At 36.2% G+C, this 26,183-nt stretch overlaps 1 protein-coding gene across 1 annotated transcript; it reads left to right on the top strand.

Moving 5' to 3' along the window:
* The first annotated feature begins 1,854 nt into the window (after positions 1-1,854).
* On the top strand, positions 1,855-5,726 carry LOC122047958 (probable disease resistance protein At1g61190). The gene is made up of 3 exons (XM_042609503.1): positions 1,855-2,264; positions 2,428-4,872; positions 5,510-5,726. Exons 1-2 carry the CDS (start codon positions 1,988-1,990, stop codon positions 4,572-4,574), a joined length of 2,424 nt encoding a protein of 807 aa, XP_042465437.1. The 5' UTR covers positions 1,855-1,987; the 3' UTR covers positions 4,575-4,872; positions 5,510-5,726.
* The last annotated feature ends 20,457 nt before the right edge of the window (positions 5,727-26,183 follow it).

The raw sequence follows: 26,183 nt of genomic DNA, 5'->3' as shown, positions 1-26,183 counted from the left end.
AACTATGACGCTTATATAGATCTAAAATCTTAATTACAAGATGACAATACCAAAAATATCCTAAATATAAAAAAAAAATACTAAAAAATAATATATAAAAAATGTTCGGAGTCCTCGAAAAAGCCCTAAACAATGTTTTTCGGATCTTGGCTAGTTATGAGTTCCACCCAGCAACAAATCTAAGTCTTTGAATGAACTTCGATTCAAATCTAAGAGTAACTCGTTCTGATATCCGAGTTAAAAGTTATGATTCGTTGAAGCTCAGGTCCTCTTGCATCAGTCTTACATCAGTCATCCCTGGTTGAAAAGAACTTGCCCTCAAGTTCATAGTAATATCTGTAGCATTCACAGAATAAGGAGTCAAGTGATTTATATTGAAGACATCAGAAGTCTTCAAGTTACTAGGAAGACACAACTTGTATGCATTATTATTGGTCTTCCACAATATCTCACAAAGCCTAATCTTCCGATCCTTAAGCTTAGTGTTCTCGTCAATACGGAAACGATTTATAGCGTCATCTTTTTCATCAGTAATCATCATTTCCACCCAGATAATCAAATTAAATATCTGCTTTACCTTAATTCGTAGATCAAACTTGACTTCATGAATCATTTTATTGGGATAATTAAATTAACATACCAACTTGCCTTGCCTTGCCTTGCCTTGATAGATCCAACTTGCCCACCAGGAGCCAAGTAAATTGATTGGTGACTGAGGGAGAATAGAATGAGTCATCTTCTGTCATAGTTTACGCGGATGGGGCTACTTTTCTTTGTGGAAATCTTGAACACTTGTATCAATTATTACATCTTTTGTGGGCAAATATGTAACGATGCATGATGTCATCCGAGACACGGCACTATCGATGGTCGTTGGGTAAAGATGGAATTGGTTTCAAGTATTATTTGCCTAGACAATAGAAATGGCAGGAAACACAACGAACATCATTCATGCTCAATCATGTTACACCCATGTAAGTCAAGCACGGCGAACATCATTATTCAAGCTCAATAAATCTATGGACCACAAAATGGCCAGCGAAAGAGATAGATTCGATGGATTTAGAGTCGTTTAGTATGTTAGTCTTCCTTACCAGCATCTTCCTTGGCATCTCTACAACTTGCGGAGAATTTGTGGACTGAGAAATTAATTATCACGAAGAGTTAGTGACCCTAATGCATGATTGAGATATTTGGAGGATCAACTTGAGATTTAATATGAACATTCTGACGCAGACAGTTAAGTTATTTATCTACTTAACCACCCTTTAAATTAAATTATAATTTAATTTTATCCCATTGCTCCCCTAGTTGTCATAAAATTAAACAAATTAGTTAGATGAAGTAATTAGCTAGCCTTGGTTGTAGTGACGATGTTGATGATTTTGTAGGGATATGGCTAAACTTGTCCATTGGTTGAACTAGCACAATTCGATCAGGCAAGAATTAATAGTCGATTGAGGTCCGATGACAACTTGCTTCATCCATCAAACTAGACGACATGGAGCCAACTAAGCTGATTGATGATTGAGTGAGAATAAAATGAATCATCTACTATCGCAACCCACAAGCTCCTCTTTGTGAGGAGATGAGGCTGCATTTTTTTCTTCATGAATCAAAACATAGAAGCTACTTTTCTTTGCCTATAAATTATTTTAAAATTTCTGTTTTATAAACAAACAAACAAACAAACAAACAAACCATTGGATAAATATACAAATGTAACCATCTTATTATTTTCCACAAACATCTTATTATTATTTCAGTCAACCAACGTAGCATTGACAAAGTAGCAGTTGAGAGGTCTCTTTCATCTTTGCGCAAATATAATTTATTCTGACTTCTCTCCGCGACATTTGTCTTGCAATTCCCTTGCTCATTAAAAGAAACAAATCTCTTGTTGCTGTTATGTTATATACATCTCCCTCCCTGCTTAATTAACTCTTTTCCATTTTGCTAGTCAACCAAGTAGAGCTTCTCCTCGTCCATGGCGTGCATCAACCTAAATCTCGATGTTGACGTCAACAGATGCCTGAGCGGGCTGTGGGCATCGCTGCCGGTACTGGGCAGGCCAAAATCTGGCATCAAGAAATTGGAAAAGCAAATGGCAAGATTGAGAAGCAAAAGAGACGACATCAAGAACCAGATCACTGAGGCAGAGCGTGAAGGAAAAATTCCGACCAACGAAGTGAGCCAGTGGCTACGGGAGGTGGAGGAATTGGAAGGACAACTGGCTGCTATCAAGCAGGATTTCCAAAGCATCAGTGAGTATTCTCCCCTGCCTTTTTTTTCCTTTTTTTTTCCTTTTTACGCCAATTCAAATTGCCACTCTTTGTATTTTAATTCATACAAGCTACTGCTTTTGTATATAAGATAGAGAGAAAAAAAAAAGGAGAAGTTGTTTCCGTCTTCTCTTTGTTTCATCAGGTTGCTTCAGTTGCAATTGTTTCAATCGCGGCACATCGAGTAACCCAACAGAAGCTTTTGCTGCAAATCCAGAGGACGAAGAAAACGCTGCCACTCAAACACAGCAAGCAAGAGATGATGTTCCCATCAGAGAGTCATCAAACTGCTGCTCCATCATCCTAAGAATGGCCGAGAAGCTCCGCGAGACTGATGAATTGATGAGCCGAGCTGGTGCACTGGATCTGATTGCCACAGTTTGTCCTCCGGAATCCAACGTAATGCTTTCCATCTCACACCGACCACCTGTTGGGATCGAGTCGTATGTGGAGGACATTGTGGGCTATGTCGATGGTGGAAAAGACAACATCATAGGCATCTACGGAATGGGCGGTGTTGGTAAGACTACCATGTTGAAGAGGATCCAGCGACACTATTATAATCATAGAATATTTGACAGTGTCATTTGGGTTGTGGCCTCCAATGACTGCCAATTGAAAAGGCTCCAAATGGATATTGCTAAGAGTCTAGAACTGAAGACACTGAAGGAGAGTGACGATGAACAAACCTGTGGTGATAAGCTGTTTAGCTTCTTGAAGAACAGGAACTGTCTGCTGCTTCTCGATGACATTTGGGGGCATGTGGATCTTCAACTGTTGGGGATGGCACACTCGGCTACTAAGCGAGGCCAGCAGCAGCCGCGCAAAGTCGTGGTGTTCACAACCCGCAGCGAGACCGTGTGTGCACAAATGAAGGCAGAAAAGAAGGTCAAAGTCAAATGTCTGGATTCAGATCAAGCATGGCAACTCTTTGAGCAGAACAGTGATGGGGATGTTTTCAGCTCAGATGCTGGAATTAAGTTCGTTGCTGAAGAACTTGCTAAAGAATGTGCAGGCCTTCCGCTCGCTCTTATCACCGTTGCCCGGGTCATGTCAGGGAAAAAGTCTTGGGAAGTTTGGAATGACGCTCTCAATCAAATAAGGGATAAACATGAGTGGACGACAGTATGCCTTCCAGAAGATTCAGTCATGTATAAAGCCTTCAAGCTAAGCTACGACAGTTTAGAAAATGACTCCATAAGAGAATGTCTTTTGTGCTGTGCTTTGTGGCCTGAAGATCATAAGATCAACAAATTCTCTGAGTTGATACCATGTTGGATAGGTTGTGGCATAATCCATGAATTTAATGTGATCAATGAAGCTTTCACCAAAGGATGCTCCCATTTGGAAGCTCTCGTGGATGCATCCTTGCTAGAGCAATGTAGTGACCTGGACTTTCCTGATAGGAGCACAGTTGTAAAAATGCACGATGTCATCCGAGACATGGCACTGTTGATGGTCTCTGGATTGGAAGGGAACAAAAGAAAATGGATTGTAAAAGCAAGAATCGGGTTGAGTGATTTGCTTAGACAAGAAGAATGGCAAGAAGCAGAGCGAGCATCATTCATGATGAATGAGATTACTTCTTTACAAGAATATGGAACTTCCATTTTTCCAAAACTTTCTATGTTGATTCTCTGTCACAACAGAGGCCTGAAAACAATTCCTCCAAGTTTGTTCACAAGCATGCCTCGTTTGACATACTTGGATCTCTGTAAGTGTCGTATAACAGAACTTCCCGAAGATATTGGTAGCTTAACTGAGCTTCAATATTTAGACTTGTCCTTCAATCCTATTACAACACTACCGGTTAAGTTTGGTTGTTTAGGCAAATTAGAGTACTTGCTTCTATGCTATACTGGTCTTAAGATTGTACCCAATGGGTCGATATCCAATTTATCAATGCTCAAGTGGCTGGATATAAGTCAAATTCCTCTTATACCCGAGTGGTGGTGGGATGAGCTGAAATGTTTCAAAGGACGCCAATTAAGTGTGGGAATTAACATTAATGCTACAACATATAACATTGAGCGACTCAACATGTTACCTCCAAATGTCTCCATATGGCACCTCGTTTTGGATGAACATAATATTTCAAAACTTCCAAACTATGATCTGAGCACTCCCCAATGGGGCTGCAGGGTAAGTGACAAGCTCGAGTTTTTATGGATCAGACGTCTCAGATTAGACAGATTAGTGTTGGCTGCAGACATGGGTCGCGAATCAAGTTTCGGATGTTTAAAGAGTCTCCATTTTCAAGGTCTAAGACTATTGAGAGATTTCATTGAATAGAGTTCGGCTTTACAATCTACGTGACCTACACATTTCTAATTGTCCCATGTTGAAGGATGTTTCTTGGGTTCTACAACTGTCATGCCTTAGGATCCTAGAGATAGAAATTTGTCCAAAAATGACCGCTCCATTTTTTGGATTATATATTAGTGACTTCTTGCCCAGGACTCAAAAAATTACCATTTGGGGTTGAAATATTGGAGAACAAATTAAAAGAGATTGTAGGTGAAAAAGATTGGTGGAACAACTTGGATTGGGATGACGAGAGCAACAAGAATTCCCTTGCCCCTTATTTTAGGTAATACTCATTTGTGCTATGTATTTTCATATTAAATCATTTATTACCTAATCTGTACATATGAAATAAATTAACGTCCTTTGGTAAATATGCATGCCTATGCAAACACTTAGACATCCTTTAATGTTCTTTTAAGGGAAATTTAGGAAATATATTTTAGAAAATAAATGTCTTTGGATAAACATGAAAACTAAGTGTGTGTCTTGAATATTTTGGTAAATTGCAATTAAAACTACCACTGCAAGTTCTTGAGAAGAAACTATTTCGAATTTCGCCATATTTGCCAAATAATCATGATCTTGCTAATGGGATACTCCATTGAGTCAATGCTTTGCATATCTTCCGATTAATTAGTGGCGGCAGCATTTTTTTGTTTTTTTTTTGGGTCGGTTTCATGATCCACATCAATAGATTTTGTTTTTCTCTTCTTGGAAACTCCCACTGCATGCTTTATTTATTCCCGAGATAGCAGTAAAGGAAAATGTCTCATTATCAATATTATTCTATATAAATAAATATTATTATGAGTTTTAGCCTTTAGGACTTTGACTACATTATATTTTACTCTTAACTATTTTAAATTTGCTCCCATATTTATTGCTTTTAACACAAATTTTGTGATCTTTGTGGGTTTTAGGATCCCGGTTTACCAATTTCAAAAAGAAGCATAGGCCTTTTGGGCAAGGAGGCTGCAGGACGTTCATTGTTTCGATCGTCATGGACGGTCAAATTGTTGTATTCTCTGGCTGATTCCATATGTATCTAAATTTGATTGATGATTCCTAGCTAGTTAATTTGGCACATCGTCAGTGTTTTAAAATTTGATCATTAATAGTGTCTTCTTCATCACTTTACTTCATCATGAATTAACTAGTATCATTTGCTTTGATAAATTCTCTTCTTCACTTAAGAAGTTACATTTCATATAATGTTATACTTTAAATTTTGTTTTATATCATAAAATAAAATGATAAACTCAATTAGCCTTATTGATTAATTTTAAAGTGACCGGTTTAATCCTACGAAATTTTTCCACCAGTCATTAGAGTAAATCGGGAAACGCGAACAGCGAGTAGCCTAGAATCTCAGCATCCGTTGGTTGCATTCCTTATTTGGAGGAAAAAATTCTTATAAATACACCATAACTAGGGATCAAACCGTGAGTACTTGGATGACAATCTGAATATTCTACCGCGACATCATAGCCCGGGAGACTACTAATATGCATGATGGCATGTAAATGAGGTGGTTTAATTTATTATTTAACATTAATGTTTATATACCTTATTATATGGTTTAGACCAGTTTAATTAGATGTTTTTTCTTAACTTATTGTCTATGTTTAAAAATAATAATTTGAGTCAATCAAGAATTTCATCTAATTTGGCCTTCCATTAACAAATCGAAGAAGAAATATGAGACAGAAGAAGAATCCTACCGAAGACGAGCATTATTTTAAAAAAAATGGGCGTTTTACGATGAATTAATTTTGAGAAGAATTAAAAAAATCGTAGTAAATTCATTTTGTGATGAAATCTGAGACAAAAACTTTTTGTTGCAAATAATTTTTCATTGCAAAAATCGTTGCAAATTTTCGACGAAAAAGAATTCATCTCTCAAATATGCGACGAAAAGGGATATTCATTGCAAATCTATGATGAAAAAAAAGTTCATCACAGATTTACGACGAATAAAGATTTGTCGTAAATCTGAAATCATCTAGGGTTCGTCACAGATTTTTCGAATCTGTGACGAGAATTTTTTTTAATCATCATAGTCGTTGCAAATTTACTAGGAAAAAAGTATCAAATGTGTGACGAAAAGGGTTATTCGTGGCAAACTCATGACGAATCAAAATTCATCCTAGATTGGCAATAAATAACCTTTGGTTGCAAATCTATGACAAAAACCTATTTTCATCGCAAATCTATGATGAAAAAATTATTTCGTCACAGATTTGCGATACAGAGTGTAACATTACAATAAGTTTGCGACATAAATTTTCATCAAAAAACATAAATTTTTTCCACAAAACCTACCCAATTTTACATTTTATTGTATATAGAAATCATATTCAAACATGTTTTTATATAAACACAACAATAAACATTCCAACACATCCTACACAATAATTATATAATCTAACACATCCTATACACAATTCATCCAAACAAGTCATATTTATACAAGTTCAAAAATCCAAAATGAAATCATACAAAAACAAATCAAAACAAACATATTTATACAAGTCATGCATACAACATCCCATCATATCCATAAATATACCGATATCATAGTTCAACAAGTCTCATACCAAACAATATCAAAAGGACGGAAAGATATAAACAGAAATTATCGTCTTCTTCTGCCTCGGCAGATACTTCCTTCTCCTTCCAGCCTTCTTCTTTTCTTGAGTAAAAAAACAAACAAATTAAAAGTAACATTTATGTCTAACTTATCAATTGCATCTATATATCAATAAACAAAACTTAATTCATCATCATAACATATCAATTGTATCTATGTGTCTAATATTTATAATATTTATAACCTTTATAACAAACAAAATTTAATTCATTATAATAACATATCACTTGTATCTATGTGTTTTGATACACAAACAAATTAATCTTATGGTTCTTGTAAAATGTAATCAAGGTTCTTACTTTCAATGCTAAAAAATGTCATTCATCCTTAATTGCATGAAACATATACATACATGAAACTTGTAACTAAACATAACAACAAACAAAAAATGTACCGGTCATGTAATAAGAAATACATGTATCAAATGCCTCATAACATATAATAAAAGAATCGAAACATATAGCTAACATTGCGTGGGTTAGTAGTAGGCAAGTCACAAACATGCAAAACATGGTATGACATACAAAGTATCAAGGTAAAATCAAAATATAGAAGCAACTATAACATGACATAACATGGAATGGCATGTAAACAAATCCTAACACGATACTTAATATATAAACTTACTTCCTCTTACATGAATTTTTAATTGCCACCACCTTCCTTGGCCATACAAAATAAATTAACAGTACTAATCAAAAATACAAAAAAAAATCAAACAACACTAATTATGTGACAAATAACATTCATGCAAAACAAATTCAAGAAGAACCATCACCACTATCATCATCGTCGTCGTCGTCGTCGTCACCATTATCATCGGAACCGAAAGGAATGTGACTTAGAGTGGAGCTTAACTGAAGATGTTGTATAATAAAGCCCTATTGTCGGTGCATTTCTCTCATTTCTTGATCCGTTTCCAATATTACGCCCTTCAAATAGGCAACCTCTTTAGTCAAGTTATGTATCTGAACTGTTATTGTTGGTGGGGTGGAAGAAGATGCATGTACGAGCAACACTATAAGTTCTACTCAAAGAATTCATTCCCAATATCCTTCCTCCCCTTTTAGTCCCCCACTCACCTCCAGCAATAACTCCAAATTATTACTAATAGACGGCTCAAATCCCTCATTATCATCATTAGCACCAGAACTTCTTTGTGCTAGCTCTAACTCATCATATTTCTCTCATATTGTAATGAAAATAATAAAATAAATTTATAATAATAATATTTTAGAAACACATATAATGTTAATTAGATATAATATAAAGTTAGAGCAGTACATAACTAATAGAATCTAAATTATAAATTAAGATCCAAAATTAATCAAAACCTTAATTGTGTTAGCTCTCTCCCCACTCTAAGTCTTGTCTTATTTCCTAGTTATTAGGAAATAATTATTATTAAGAAATACTTATTTGTTTCCTAGTTATTAGAGAATAATTATTATTAGGAAATACTTATTTATTTTCTAGTTATTAGAGAATAATTATTATTAGAAATATTTATTTATTTTCTAGTATTTTATATATTTTTCTATTTTATGTGTTTTCCTATTTTTCACTTGTAATGGTATTTATATACCACATGCTATCATTAATAAAGTATGTGAATTCTATCGTCAACATGGTATCAGAGCGCTAAACTTAACAGCAATTTTTTTTTCTTTTCTCTACAATACCCACCGGCCACATTCTACAATGGCTATCAGTGTGGTCATATGACTGCCTCGATGCTTGCTCTGCTTCCGCCGGCTCCTCTGCGTGCTCCGCGTCCCACGTATAGTGCACCGTTTGTGCACACTGCCATTCATTTTAAACCTCCGTCTAATTCTCGAGAATGGGTGGTTGACTCTGGCGCCTCTCATCATGTCATTACTAATCTCACTACTCTCTCATTACATGAGCCTTACTCTGGGAATGATAGTGTCGTCATTGGTGATGGTTCTGGACTACCCATTGCACGCACTAGTTCTTTCTCTTTCTCCACTCCATCTTTCCTTTTAGTTTTCTCCAATGTTTTAGTTCTGCCATGTATGTCAAAAAATTTGATTTCTATTGCTGCACGTTGTGCTACTAATCCTATTATATTTCTTTTCTTTGATTCCTATTTTCAGGTGTTGGATCGTCGTACGAGAGCGACACTGGTCGGCGGGGTCGATAGAGATGGTGTCTATTACTACTAAAATTTATGTCTACACTATCATCCCCTTCTTCCTTTTCTGTGTCTTTCTCGTCATCTATTTCCTTATGACAGTCGTTTAGGTCATCCGTCATTAGATATTTTGCAACATTTTTTGTTATCTTTGGGTCTTTCATTTCCTGTGGATACTTTGCCTAATTTGTCATGTACTTCGTGCAATATTAATAAGAATCATAAATTGTCCTTTCATAAATCTAGTATTTCATCTTGTGCTCCTTTGGATATTATCTTTTCTGATGTTTGGACATCTCCTATATCATCATTTGATGGACTCAAGTATTATGTTATCTTTGTTAATCATTTTACAAAGTATATATGACTTTATCCCTTACACAAAAAATAGGATGTATACTCTAACTTTATTGCATTCAAACACTTATTGAAAATCGATTCTCGATGACTATCAAAACACTCTTCACTGACAATGGAGGTGAATTCTTAGCCCTTCGCTCCTTTCTTACTACTAATGGTATCAATCATCTTACCACTGCTCCATACACTCCTGAACACAATGGATACTCTGAACGTCGTCATCGTCATATAGTCGAAACTGGTCTCACTTTGTTGCACAAAGCATTTATTCCACTCACTTTATGACAATATGCCTTTGCGGCGACAATCTATTTGATTTATCACATGCCTAAGGTTGGTCTATCCCACATGCCCTCTTTTGAAAAATTGTTCACCACCATTCCTGATCTTTCTAAGCTTCGAGTTTTTGGGTGTCTATACGTTCCGTGGCTGCGCCCCTACTCTCACCACAAGCTTGATCCCAAGTCAACCTCTTGTGTCTTCCTCGGCTATTCTCTCACCCAGAGTGCCTTCTTGTGTTATGATGTCACTCTCAAAAGAGTCTTTGTATCTTAAGTCATGTTAAGTTTGTGGAGTATGTTTAACCATTTGCCACACCTCCTCCTTGGATTCCACTCCGGCACCGATGCTGCAACCTGCCACTAGCTGTAGCCGCCCGCAACTGACTTCTTCATAGTTGTCATCAATGCCACCATCACCGCCTCTTGTTGTCAGGTCGTCCAAGCTGCTTAGTGGCGACTAACCCTCTAGCCCCCCGCCTCTCTGTCCCCCTCTCACTTCTCTAAATTAACATCCCATGCAAACTCGCTCCAAAAATGTCATCTACAAACTCAATCCAAAGTATCTTCTTCATACTAGTCTTCCACAACCCTGTGAACCCTCCTCTGTCACGCAGGCACTCAAAGATTCGAATTGGGTACAGGTCATGCATGAAGAGTATGATGCTCTTCTCCGTAATCAGACTTGGACTCTTGTCCCGCCTTCACCAGACCAAAATCTTATGGGTAACAGGTGAGTGTTTTGCATTTAACGTAATTCTGATGGCTCAATCGATCGGTATAAGATTCGTCTTGTTGCCAAGGGTTTTCATCAGTGTCTTAGTGTTAACTTTCATGATACATTCAGCTCTGCTATTAATCCAGTAACAATGTGCATTGTTCTTAGTCTGACAGTGAATCGGGGGTGGTGTCTTCGCTAACTTGATGTCAACAATGTGTTTCTTAATGGTCGTCTTGCAGAGGAGGTTTATATGGTGCAACCTTTGGATATGCGCAATGCTGAGTTTTCGGATCATGTGTGTTGTTTGCATAAGGCGCTTTATGGCCTAAAATAGGCTCCGCACGCTTGGTATTTAGAGCTTCGCGCTTTCTTGGTCTCTCTTGGCTTTGTCGTATCTCGGGCTGACACCTCCTTATTTATTTGTTTATTTTCGAGATGATACTGTTATCTATTTCCTTGTATATGTTAATGATCTAATCATTACAGGGAGTAATACTTCTTCTGTTGACGTCATATTATATAAACTTCATGCAAAATTTGTGATTAAGGATCTTGGGACTATTTCCCTCTTCTTTGGTGTTGAGGTTCATCCAACCTCAAATAGTCTTCTCTTGTCTCAGCAAAAGTATGTCACTGATCTTCTTTCCAAACACAACATGCTTGACTCCAAGCCGGTCTTCACTCCTATTGCTCCTAGCTCTCGTCTTACTTTTCATGATGGGTCTTCGTTTTTTGATACGACTAAGTTTCGACAAGTGATTGGGGGCTTACAACATCTCCGTATGACTCGTCCTGATATTTCCTTTGCGATCAACAAGCTCTCACAATTTATACATGCTCCTTCAGAGACGCATTGGGGCACTGTGAAGCGTCTACTTCGGTATCTCAATGGTACTAGGGATCTTGGCATTCGTCTTCTTACGGACACACCTCTTACTCTTCATGGTTTCTCCGATACAGACTAGGTAGGTGATCCAGATGATCTGTGTTCTATGGGTGCATTTGTTATTTTTCTGGGTGCTAATCCAGTTTTCTGGAAATCTACCAAACAACATATGGTTTCGCGCTCTTCGATTGAGGCCAAATATCATGCCATTGCCTCTGTGGCATCTGAGATCCAATGGATTAAGTCACTTTTGACAGATTTGCTTCTTCCAGTTACCACACCTGCTGTGCTTTTTATTGATAATTTGGGTGTCACCTATCTTTCAGCTAATCTTGTTTTTCACTCTCGGATGAAGCATCTGTCTATTGACTATCACTTTGTTCGTGATCTGGTGTAGGCCTCCGAACTGTGAGTTACTCATATTCCTGCTGATAATTAGTTGGCTGATGCACTTACCAAGTCGCTTTCTCGACCTCGGTTGTTTGTTATTTGCAACAAGATTGGTGTCATTTCTGGGACACCATCTTGAGGGGGCGTATTAATTAGGGAAAAATTATTATTAGTAATACTTATTTATTTCTTAGTTATTAGGAAATAATTATTATTAGAAAATACTTATTTATTTCCTAGTTATTAGAGAATAATTATTATTAGGAAATACTTATTTATTTCCTAATTATTAGAGAATAATTATTATTAGAAAATACTTATTTATTTTCTAATATTTTATATGTTTTCCTATTTTATGTATTTTTCTATTTTTCACTTATAATTATATTTATATACTACATGCTATCATTAATAAAGTATGTGAATTCTATCGTCAACAATTAGTCTGAAATACTCGTTTTCTCTTTTAGATCTTGTTCGAGTTTGATAGAACAATTTCAATACTAATCTAAGACAATCATTGTTTGGCTTTGTCCAGTTGGACAAGTATCATAGCTCTGTTTAAAGACAACACTAGCAGACAGTACCGGAGAAGGTGAACAACATAACTTTGTTAATTGTCTAAAAAATAAATATTTGAGATTTAAGATGTGTATCATAATTATTTTAGGAGAAGTTACTCCTAATGAAACTTGATCAGCAATGCCAAGCATTGGATCTCCATCATAAAAAAGGATTTCAAGTCTATTGGTATGCCTTTCAATTAGTAAAAGTTTGATAATTTTTCAGTAGAGTTACTATAATCCCATATTCTGGTTTCTTTGTGTAGGTGGCAGTAAAATGTAGGCCACAACTGATTGAAATAGAACAAAAGCAATGCAGGCATATTATTCAAGTTATGGATGATAAGGTGTTAGCTACAGATTATTCATGTTTTCCCTATTCTTTATCAAAAGGAAAATTTTCTCTCTCTAGATTCCAGCCGCGATGATGATTGTTTCTTACTTCACAAAGCTTAATTGTCTTAGATCCTGACCTATCAAAGGACTATCTTGACCTCATACAAAATCGGACTAAAGATAAAAGATATAACTTTGATCATGTATTTGGGCCTGGTTGTTCCAATGTTGTATGTGCTATTTATTTATTTTGTTTGTGTTTCTGGTTTATGTATTTTTCCCCCATTTTTCCACATGTTATTTCAGAGCTAAAACTTTCTTCTAGAGTTTATAGCAGTATTTAATCATGCATCGAGAGCATCTGAGCGTGTGTGCAAATGTGACAGTGCTTAGCTAGATGATGCTACAAATCGATTGGTACTTTTGTTTTTAAGTTGTGGATCTAATTACTAGCATATATGCCTCAAGTGAATTGCTACATTAAGTTGAGCATCTCAAAGTTTCTTACATTATTAATTTTCTTTTAATCTCTTCACCAGAAAAAGGTTATTACTTTTGTACTGAGGAAGCATGCATGAATATTGCTTGTGAAAGTCAGTATTTATATTTGAGTGATGATTACATAATCAATTTTCTTAATGCACATTATTATGCCAATTTCCAATTTTTTATAAAATTTAATGTGTATATATATGTTCAATGTATCATAACCTTTTCATCTTAACATTATTCTCATGCGCATCAAAGTTCTTTGATAGATATTTTTCTAGCATTTGTTCATTGGAATTATTTTTGGCATGAACAAGATGTTTACAGAAACATATCATCAATTATTGCTAGTGTCATTCAAGGTCTTAATGCCATTGTATTTGCATATGGATCGACAGGAAGGTATTTATGTTTTGATATATCATCCAATTACAATATAAATGATTTCTAGTTATGTAATTAGGGCAGCTCTAAGTCTTTATGAACGACAGAATCAAGAGCTACATTATTTGTTTTTGTTGGAAAAGGAAGACTAAAAGCCATCCCTCTGCATATGCTAATAAGTCGGATAAGTTACAGAGATCAGCTAGAACATACATCAGGGAGAAAAGTTACAATATCTCATGATATATCTCATTTGAATTCAGGTAGCTCTAGATCCTTATGAATGACAGCAACAATTTCTTTTTTGTTAGAAGGGGAAGGCCAAAAGCCTCCCCACCATGTATATCTATAAATAGGGGTAAATTATATAGATCAGGTAGTACAGACTTTAATGATAAGAGGTATAATTTCTCACGATAGATCTCAATTTTTTAAGATATATTTGATTCTTTTAAGAAACAGCTAACATTGTGTAGAGATTGATGCTAAGTAACCCAAGGAACATATGGGTGGTTGAAAAAAAGGTGGAATATTTTTTGGTTCAAGTAATTTCCCTTCTATTCTAGCAATTAAATATTGAAATGATATTCATTTTTCCACAAAATTAATGCTAGAGAGAAAATAATTTCTCCTTTATGTATATTCCTACAGTTGAAAATACAAATTTAATGAAAATTTTAATCTATTGTAACTATGCTTGAACTTTTATTAGGAGAGTATTGGTGTAATTATCCTCGGATTAAGGTTAACCATTTTAAGTAATTTCGAGTGGATTCGACTTTGAGTTTCGATGTTTGAACAACATGTGAGAAGAGGTCAAATAGGTCAAGATTAATTAGATACTTGATAATATGTGAGAAAAGTCAAGTAAGTTATGGAGGACCGGATACTTAACAGAGAAAGTTCTAATTAGATGTTAGGCAAGGTAAAACCTAAACTCGAGTGTTAGGTAAGGGTAAAGTCTTAACTAGAGGTTAGGCAAGGCAAATACCTAACTGCGGTTAGATAAAGAAAAGTCTAAGTGGACCAAGGAGGATCACACGTTGGCAAGAGGAAAATCCTAACTACGGTTAGGCAAGGGGAAAGTTTTAACTGAGGTTAGGCATGGTGGAAGTATACCGAGTGACTAGTCCTAACTGGAGGTTAGACAAGTAAAAAATCTAAGTGGGTCAAGGAGGATCGCACTTCGTGATCGGAAGTCCAACGAGAAGTTGACAAAAAGAAAGTCCAAATGAGTCAAAGGTTGATTGGGCACTTGGCATAAGAGAAAATCTAAGTGGGTCAAAAGGTTGATCGAACACTTGGTAGGGAAGACCCAATAGGTCATGGTTGACCGGATGTTGCATAAGGAGAACACTAGACTTGGATCAAGTGAGTTAGAGTTAGTCAAATGATTAGGGAATTGATTAGGACATGGCTAATCGATTGGGTAGTCAATTAGAGTGGCATTTCTCGCAAAGGCGCTGGAATTGGTTGGGGCAATCGATTTCATCCATGTTAATCAATTGGTTTGATCGATTAACAAGATCTTAATCGATTAGGCAATTTTCTAATCGATTAAGGGTTGTTTGTTGCGAGAAGCACAGTGAGTTGGGGAATCGATTCAGCCCAAGCCAATCGATTGACACAATCAATTGGGAGAAGTTTCCGAAGCACAGTGATTGAGAAATCAATTAAGACTCTGTTAATCATCCAAGCCAATGTATTGTGCATTTACTTTCTTGTTTTCATTGTATTCTTGTTGTGAGCTTATACGATGTTTCTCCGCCTTCGGATTATAATGAGAAGGAGTGTGTTCATAGTGGAGTTGTGTGCACGGTGTGAATCCTTGGATTAGTCACCTCCAGGAGGTGGACACCAAGCAAATGAAGGTGTTAGCATTGCTTCAAGTTTTTCGTTGCAATAAATCAACAAGACGAAGCAAAATAAGTTATTCACCCCCTCTAGCTCTCCAAGTGTCCTAACGCTGTTCAATCTGTTGATCTGAAATTTAGTCTTCATTGCAGGCAAGGTTAATGATTTTGACAAATACATCAACCATGAATCACTTATAGACTAAACTGGAGTGCTGGACTTACAAGAATTAGAAGTCAGTGAAATGACATCTGTTTGTGCAATATCCCTTGAGTCAAGGTTGACTAAGCTTGAGTTTTGATATTTGGGTTTCGATGTTTGACAATGCATGGAGATTGTAGGAGCAATTGTCCATCTGGGGAGATTGTTGGTGTAACTCCCCTTTGGTCAAGGGTTGACTAGTTCGATGTGAAGAAGAGTCAAGTAGGTCAAGGTTGACCGAATACTTGATTGGTAAGTTCAACTGGAAGGTTGGTAGAAGATGAAAGTCATGGTAAGTGAAGCCAAGTGAAAGCCCTAGTGAGTGAAGCTAGGCAGATGAAAATCCTGGTGAGTGAAGCCAGGTGAGAGCCCTAGTGAGTGAAGCTAGGCAGATGAAAATCCTAGTTAGTGAAACCAAGTGAAAGTCCTAGTGAGTGAAGCTAGGTAGAAGGAAAGTCCCGGTAAGTGAAGTCAGGCATACGAAAGTCCTGGTGAGTGAAGCCAAGCATGTGGAGATCCAAGTGGGTCAAGATTGACCGAACACCCGGTGTTTGGAAGTCCAAGTGGGTCAAGATTGACCGGACACTTGGTGTAAGGAGAAAAATCCAAGTGAATCAAAAGATTGATCTGACACTTGATGTAAAAGTCCTAGCAAGTCAAAGTTGACCAGATGCTAGGTATTGAGGAGGTTCAACATGTCACGTTTGACCGGATGTTGGACGTGAACCCTCAACTTGGATCGAAGAAGTTAAGGTTGGTAATTGATTAGGATAATCGATTACTAAGACCTTAATCGATTAAGGTGATTAATTAAGGAGTTTGACACGAGGAAACAGAAGCAAACTGAATCGCTTAGCCTAAGTGATTCAGCGTGGCTTAATTGTTTAGGGTAAGCGATTAAGGTTTTATGTGAGTAAACAGTAGCTACGGTCATCGATTAAGCAGGGAAGCTTAATCGCCTAAAGCTGATTCTTGAGCAAATAGAAAGTTTCTTAATCGACTTGACTGATCGATTAAGAACACTTAAGCGATTAGATTAGTCACTTAAGTTGGAAAACTAGCCATTGTGTGCCCGATAAAAGGCTTCGGCGTGCACTGTTTCAATAGTTCTTCTTACATCGCTCATAGGTTTCTTCTCCACCAAGCTCACCAATACACACAAGATTTTGGAGGTTTAGAAAGGAGTGTTGTTGCACTTCCAAGCAAGTCAAGAGGTGTATTCAAGCAAGAAGAAGAGCAAGCTAGGGTTTCATTGTGTAATCTTGTAAGATTCCATTTGTATTAGCTTCTCATTTCGTTCTTCTTGTATTTCTTGTGTGTGAGCTTGTACGAGACTTCTCCATCTCCGGATTGTTTCCGAAAAGGAGTGTTTTATAGTAGATGTGTGAGTGAGGGTTGGATCCTTAGATTAGTCACTTATTCTTGAGGTGGATACCAAGTAAATCCATATTATTAGCATTGGGGAGCTTTGCGTCGAGTTTATCCATTGCAACATCATCATCGACGAGCGCGAGAAACTATTCACCCTCCCCCCTCCTCTAGCTCCGAAGTGTCCTAACAACATCAATATGCACTTCCTATTGTGGCTAGCCCAACATATTCAATAGGTTTTTAAATTACATATATGGGTTAGTGTAATGAAATATTTGTAATATGATCTATACAATCACTATCAATTAATGAGTAATACCTTGTTCTCTTCATTATTGTTGCATATTGAGAGGTTGTATTCTTATTGCCTTTTCATGAGTAATTCTAAGTTTAAGTTTGTATTTTTATTATTTCATATCAAAGTTCAGATCGAAGTTGTCTAATTTAGTGACGAGATGAATTATGATAATATCTAAATTTTAAATTTGGATTATATATTTTAAATAAATATTAATCATAATTGTATGGTATTTTAACTATAGTGCACGATGCGCATTGAGAATTCGGTTAACTGCAGCACACGCCGTGAGATGCAAATGCCCTTAACTGCAGTGTTTGGTGCGCGCTGTGAATGCTCTTAACTGCAGCGCGCAATGCATGCTACAAATACTCTTAACTGCAGTTCGCAATGCGCGCTATCGATGTCTTATGACTTTTAACAGCTTCTGTTATGCAGCGTGTGATGCACGTTATGGATATAATAATTGTACGCTGCGAAAAGTCAAATTTATTATAGTAACTCTTATCTTTTGATCTACTATATTTAAACTTCTCAACAGTTCGAATCTTGCATGCTTCTATATAAGGACCTAATAAGAATACTAAGAGAGTGTGGAAGAAGATAGACAAGGTGTGATGATAAGTGTGCGGGAGTACTAGCAACTCTAGATGCAATTTGTAAGGCAGTTCTTTAAGGGTCTGTTTGGTTAGAACTATGGAATGAGAATGACATTGGGATTGATTGAAGTGGGAAATAGGAATGGATATGATTGATAGAAGTATGATGTTTGGTTAGTGTTGAAGAATCATTACCATTGCCATAGATGGTGTTTAGTTTGTTAACGAAGGAATCAATATCCAGAGCTTACACATCCACAACTTCTAGAAATTCCACAAAAATGACACCTGCCTCAAAACCCAGCAATAAATCCCAGAGCATACAAAGATTTCTCATAATTTCATCCCATAATCGCAAAATAAGAGCATCAGCGTCACCACCTGCATTCACACACAGCTTCAAACCAAATAGCTCACAACATTAATAAAGAAACTAACACAGCAAACCACCAAATAATAGCTCCATTTCTTCATTGTTGCAGTATAAGAAAAATAAATGAGATGCACCATCCAAAAGCCAACAGCACCAAATTCCACATACAAAAATATCCAAATATTAACAAATCCAATGACAATAGAGATCTTTTGAGAACCCAAAAACCTACATCATCACAGCCACTTCCCTAAAGAAATCTCCAAACATCAACTTGTAAACGCAAAAAACGCCAACACTTGCACACAAAACACAGCATACCACATCTCATACACAAGAAATCCATACACCAAAGCCCATATTCACCGACACCAGATAAAAATCAAGCACTGCAAAACAAACTTAAACAAAGCCACACCAATCAATGAATTTCATTACCAGCTCAGCACAGCTCCCTCATTCTCTTTCCTGCACCATTCGAAAGCCAACAAACAACAAATTCCACACACAACAAACACCAACAATAACTTCATCAAAATAAAATAGAATCAGCAAGTGCTAAAGTTGCAACATTGATACAAGCTGATTGATTTCCTAAAGTATCATGAAACATTGGAAATAATGGGCAGGTTAAACATGCAAAGGTGAATACACATTAGAAAGGTACAATTTAAAATACTAGGTTAACACAATATTACAATGTATAGCTTTTGTCTAGCTGATGCCTCAATATTACAAAATAGTTTTACTGATATACAACATAACTAGGTTAACATAATATTGCATGCGCCTAACTACAATATTACAACTTCAAAAATACTGAATGCGATTCAAAATAACCTAGTTATTTAACATCAACAAAAAACCATGAATCCAAAGATGTTTCATGGAATAGAAGATGGGTAGATAAATCCAAGCACAACGGATCAACGCAAATGACTTGGCAATGGAAACATAACATAAACTTTGGCAGGGTCATTGTAACAAATTTCAATAGCCCTACCAACATCCATTGGAGATATGCCAATATTAAGTAGTTCAGCAATAACCTTCTGCATTTTTTCACCACCTAGAGATTCTGGCTTGGACTCCGCAATCAAAGCATTTGTAACAGTAGTATATTGTGTTTCCATTTGATTGCAAATGGACTCAAACTTATTAGTAAAGTTGTCCAATCTCGAGTCAATGGTTTGTTGGGGTGCTGCTGCTTTCTTTTTCTTGTAAAAACTTTCCCTTCTTGGTGAAAGTTGGTTTCTCTTTTTCGATCCATTGTTACATAATGAACTCAACGGTGAGCCTTGTGATAGGATTTCCAAAGCAGGTTCATCTTCATTGTCCGAGGAAGAACTCACACTCAAATTCTTTTGCCAATTAGCATCCATGCTTGCGTCAACCACATCTTCAGCACCAAGTCCCATGACTCTATCCTTTCCCCACACAATAATCAGTTTGCGCAAATATTGAAATTTAAAATCCCGCAACCCAATAGCATTGGGGTGAGTCTACACAAAAGGATACAAATAGAGGTACAAAATAAAAAAAAATAATGTTTTAGAAAATGTACTACTATTAAGAGAAATAATCAGTACAGTACTATCTTAAAAAATGATCGATGCATACAAAGCTCTTATCAGACACCATTCATCAAACCATTGCTTTTCACAGTTAATCTTATGCTCCACGTCATCCCACTTTGCAGACACATCTCAAAGAGGAGATTGTACTTGGTTTTAAATATTTGATCTTGGATTCAATATGAGGAATAACTTCTTTATTGAAACTTATAATCTTACCCAATACCATTTTGTGTATTTGAACCATATAACCATTTTTAAAACCAGTATCTAGCTTTCATAAAGGATCAGAAGCCAGTTCTATAAGAGCATCAACCAACACTTCCACCTCCTCATTCGTCCAATATTATTTGTTTTTCCCTCTTCCACGTGCAATTGATAGAGTAATTGTAGTCATCCTGACAAAAAAGATGACAGTGGCATAAAGGAACCTTTTTAATCATTAGTAATGATTGATGTATGAATCTTATAATGTCGAGTACATATATAAAACAGAACATCACATAAATATACCAATATATGAATCTTATAATGTCGAGTACAACTGGTAGCATTCAAATACATATATAAAATCAGAACACGCAATTGTTATAACATGCTTTCAAAACAGAACTCAATCACTAACATTGCCACTATTTCTAGTGGACCATGTGTTATATATATTTGTTGTCATATTATTTCTAAATAATAACCAATCATTGCTTGGATTAATTTGCACAATATACTCTACTTCTTCATCGTCTCTTCCCCCATCAGATTCCTCTTCCTCATCTGCTATAAGTGACTCTTGTGGATCAAAGCTCATAAACTTGTGAATCAAATTGTGCATAAGACAACATGCCATGATAATGCGAACTTGGGTTTGAATGGAGAAAAATGATGGTGATGCAAGAATCTTCCATCTTCCCTTTAACAACCCAAAACATCTTTCTATAACATTCCTAGCTTTAGAATGCTTTATGTTGAAGTATTCCTCTGGTGTCTCTAGTTGATGACCATGAAATTCTTTTAGGTGATATCATTGTCCTCGGTATGGGACAAGAAATCCATTTGCATTGTAATATCCAGAGTCAACCAAGTAATAACAATCTTCATTGTTGAATAATAAATGAAATTGTTTAATAACATTAAAAAAATAAAAATAAAATTCATAGTAAGCTATACATTGCAATGCAAATGTGCCTCGAGGGACCCTTAGACCATGCGGTCTTGAGATCACATCTCGAAGCACATGACCATCATGTGCTGAGGCCTCCTAACCAAGCAATACATATATGAATTGCATGTTTGAGCAACAAACACCTAATACATTTGTTGAAATACACCCCTTTCTAGTGTGATAACGAGGTTTATCTTTAGTAGAAGGTGTAACTTTAATTAATGTTCCATCTAAGGCTCCTAAGCATCCCTACAAAGTTAACAATTATACAATTAGCACTTATTATAAAAAAAATATATGTATTGAAGTTGATGTTAGATGTAAAAAGTACCTGAAAATATTTTCACTTCTCATCTTGACAATCCTGAGTTATAGGTTCTGGCTTCTTGAGCAAAATATGATATAATTTTAAAATTGTATTAAGAACTTGATGAAATTGTTGACTCACTATTTCTGTACTACGATAAAAAAGTAGGCTAATTGTTCTACATTTTTTGTGATGAGCCAAGGTATATATGAACATTGCTACAACCTCCTCCATGGATGGGTTCTTAGTGGGTTTTAGTCCTCCAATGTCTACTAGCATATCACACAATATCCTAAAGGTTGCTTTATCCATGCGAAGTTGACTAATGCAAGCAAAATCACAATCCATTGTCAATCTACACATCCATCTCATTGAATTGACTCTTTTTTCTTCTTTTATTTTGATATGACGAACATTATCTCGAATGTATGAACAAATGAGTACATAATATAGAGCAAATAACAAGACCAACATATTGTGGGTTGTTTGTGTTAGACACAAACAATCTGTAGCCGGAGATTTTACAGGGTATTAGCTGAATTTAAATATACCGAATTTAAATTCACTTATCTGTTAAAATGACCTGAGCTGATAATCTCAGGCTGCCAGCAGGGGCTGGTTTTCTGACCACGGAGTGGCTGAGTGAGCAGAGTGTCAAAGCAACAAAGTCCGAGCGGACTGAAGGTCGACCGGACCGGGCAACAAGACAGGCCGATCAGGCGAGTAGTGAGACCGACCGGGCGTACAGAGGGAGGACGACCGAGCGAGCGAAGATGTTGACTGGGCGAACGAAGGGGCCGACCGAGCAGCGAGGTCAGGTAGGCAGAATGGCCAGTCGAGCGAACAACGAGACAGGCCGAACGGGCGAAGAGGCTGACCGAGGCCTGCGAATGACGCAGTTTCCTTGAAACAGATTTGCCCACCTCCGGCTGTGCTTCGAGGCTTACTCGGGTCGTTTGTTTCCCAGGATACAACGGCGAAACCGCAATCTCCACCTAGCACTGGTGGTTGCGGCGAACTGAGAAATACCCGAATGCTATCACTAGGGTTCTGTCAAGTGGAAGAAAGAAACGACAGAGAAGAAGAAGAGGGAAAAGAAGATGGATGGAAAGATTATTTAATCTTTCTTTTCCTTATGTCTTTTCCTCTCATGCTCAAGGCCTTTTATAGGATGCCTTGCGTGAGGTTACTTTTCCATATGCTAAAGAAACGTCATATGCATTATATTAATATGCGTTTCTTATTTAAGTGTTAATGAAAAAGAATAATCCAAGTGGCAAAATGTTGGTTAATTTATTTGGGCGTGCATAGGTTGTGCTCACACACTAGCAAACTTGATTCAGTGCAATCCGGGCTCTGGATTTGCACCCTCCCTACACAGCCACACACAAGAGCAAGCTTTTACTCATTTATTTGTTCAAAACACACATTCTTGTGAAACAATATAAACCAACCATCAAGCCTTGAAACTTTCAATGTGGGACTAAAATCTTCTTCACAATGGCGCTTCTTTCTTCTTCCCTCTCTTCTCCATTCACTCATTTTCAATAGTTTGTTGAAGCAATAATAGTTTCTTTAGTTTTCATCGTTGTTCCATAATAGGAAGGCAAGCCATTTGATCTACATAAAAAAATCCAGCAAGTAATTGTAACTTCAGGATTTGAAGGTAGTGCAAGTATCACTAGTAACAAGCAAATTGGTTACTATTTCGACTTTTTATCGAAAGGAGCGACCACATTTTCTTATTTACCAAAAGGAGCACTCTAGTTTCAAAACTATCAAAAAGAACACTAAAAGTAGTGTTATTTCCTTTCTACCCCTCCCACCAACCTCCTAAATCCCCTCTCTCTCTTGTCGTTTTTCAATGCATCCCCTCTCTCCAGGATTAAAAAGGGTCTGATATTTACCCAAATTAAGCTCACCATTGGGCATGATATTGGACCATATCAGGCCCAGAGTAGGCCTGATATGGGAAAATATCAGGCCCACACTGGGTCTGATATTGGACCATATTAGACCCAGCATGGACCTGATATTTTCTCACATCAGGCCCAGCGTTACCATTTTTAAAACAAGAAATAAATCATGGGCATCATATATTGCAAGTAAATCCCTTAAGGTACATTTTCCATATAAATCAAATAAGTAATAACCACGTGTTTCGAGTTCTGTTTCCCATATTCTTCTTCATATGAAGAGCTACTAAAAATATTTTTCTTCATATCAGATAAAGATCAAAATCGCAAAAAAAAAAATTCAAGGCAATGGGAAAGGCTAAGATAGTGCAAATTGACAAAGTTGCACATACCTAAAAGATGACTTGGAAAAACATTTCTTGCTGGAATAATTTGGGCATCTATTGTAGTTTTATGAAGAACCATTCCTACCTCTACCTAGTTAGCAATTCTAAATACGAATTATAATTTCTCATCTCAGTAACTAAGTGGAAAAAATGCATTTTGATGAGTAGCATACTTGTAGAAGACTATAAAGAAAAATAATGCATTATGATTGCTTATATCAGTACCTGGTTAGCAGCTTACTCACAGAAGACTACAAAGAAAATAAATGGCAAGGCAACTAGAAAGATTAAGACAAAGATAAAAATACTTAACAGATGACTTCGAAGAAGAACTTGTGCTTAGTTTTGTTGGGGAGGGGGGGGGGGGAATCAAATCAAGATTGCAGAACAAAATCAAATGAACATTCAGGAGATAGATCACCGGGCGAGGAATTGTGTTGAGGAGAGGGAAGAGTCGCGGTGAGAACACGTTGTGGAGAGGGAAGAGTCTCGCGACAAGGATGACATTGAGGGAAAACCAAACTTTGTAGAGTCACGGTGAAGACAATGTCAAGGAAAACATCGAACTTCATGGTGAGGGACAATGTTCGCCAATGCGTCGCAGAGAGGGTAGAGTTGCGGCGAGGACAACGTCGAGGAGAGGGAAGAGCTACGGTGAGAACGTGTCGTTGGATGGGAGAAGAAAAGAAATAGGGAAGAAAAAAGAAATGGTGGGAAAGCATGAAGAAGGCGCGCTAAATGGGGGAATGAATAGTATTTTTTTTTTCATTCCCCCTAATTTACTATGGATTTGAGGAAACCCATATACTAGTATATGGAATTTACTGTTCAGTAAGCAATCTCACTCACCAAACATATCAATTAATTCCCACACCCTTTCCTTTGGTCAACTCCCTCTATCCAAGCAGGTGGTAAGTCTTTTCAATTCTTGTAATTTCGGTTTTTGTATAATTTTCAAGGAAGTTTAATAAAATTTTTAGGTCAAGGAAAGATTCGGCCTTTCTCTTGTTAATTTTCAAGAATCCTTAGACATTATCCACAAATACTCTACAGAATGAAAACTATCTAAGAGAGAGGATGAAACTATTGGAATGAACTCGACATTAGAGGGAGGTAAATAACGTATAAATTTTATCAGCAGATAATAACTTAAAAATGCAATTGAATCATATTGGCATGGCAGAAATAAAATTCACTTAGAATAATTCAATCAATTAAGTCAAAGAAATGTAAGCATCAAGCAATTGATCAATCAAATCAAAAATGTAAACACATACAACAATTATAAAAATATGGTTATAATTTTGAATGCTCTGCCTCAAGCACACTCCCGCTCCCCCTAGATCCGTCACTGTCCCTTCTAGCACATTTCGACTCTAACACTAACGATTTGTTTCATATATTATCATTTACACTAATGGCTAATAGTCATCTATAATTTAACTCTTTCGTGTTGGTCTAGAAATAAATTGATAGGAAAGATGGGACCGAACAAATCGTCTTGTGCCACATTATTGATAGTGCTAATGATCTCCGAAAGAAAATTTAAAAATATTTAAAAGTATTTATTTTTAAAATAAATTCTAAAAGATATTTTTAAAAATAATATAAAGCTTCAGGGCAAATAAGAATTTCTCTAAGTTCCAATTTTTAAAAGTATTTACTAATTTTTTCCCCTCATTTTTAAAGTTAATTATATCTATTTATATCTGAAAAGTTTGATATTTTTCTTATTTGGTAAACGGGCCAATCTTTTTTATTTTATTTTCCTTATTGATAGCGCTATTCCAGAAAATTTAAAAATATTTGGAAGTATTTATTTTTAAAATAAATTCTAAAAGATAATTTTAAAAATAATATAAAGCTTCAGGGCAAATAAGAATTTCTCTAAGTTCCAATTTTTTTCATCGTTTAACGAAATTTCATTTCAATAAATTTAGAAACATAAAATTCAATAGAAATTTAAAATTTGAGAAACTCCTAAACAATTATAAAAACTAAAAAGTCGTCCAATCCAACTCAAAATTTTTAACCTCGAGAAATTTTAATAAATTCTCTCCAAGATTTTTACACGCATGGGGATGAAATTGAAGCAAATTCATATCTTTTGCCCCTATCAAAAAATATAACGAAAGTGGTTTGATATTTCGAGGGACATTTTTGAAATACATTTTTTTATTTTCTTGTAATTAATTAATTAATTTAATTGATGGCCTTTCCTTTTGCTAGCTTTAAAAATCACATGGCATAGTTGTACGTGCGTGGGATGACTGACATCTTTGACCAAGAATATTGTTTTTAAATGCGTAGTGGCTTTAATTAATTCTATAATTCATGTAATTAA

The sequence above is a fragment of the Zingiber officinale genome, chromosome 2B (assembly GCF_018446385.1).
Source record: "Zingiber officinale cultivar Zhangliang chromosome 2B, Zo_v1.1, whole genome shotgun sequence".
Classification (NCBI taxonomy): domain Eukaryota; kingdom Viridiplantae; phylum Streptophyta; class Magnoliopsida; order Zingiberales; family Zingiberaceae; genus Zingiber; species Zingiber officinale.
The sequence above is the reverse complement of the archived record's forward strand: the minus strand, read 5'-3'. Positions and strand labels throughout refer to the sequence as shown.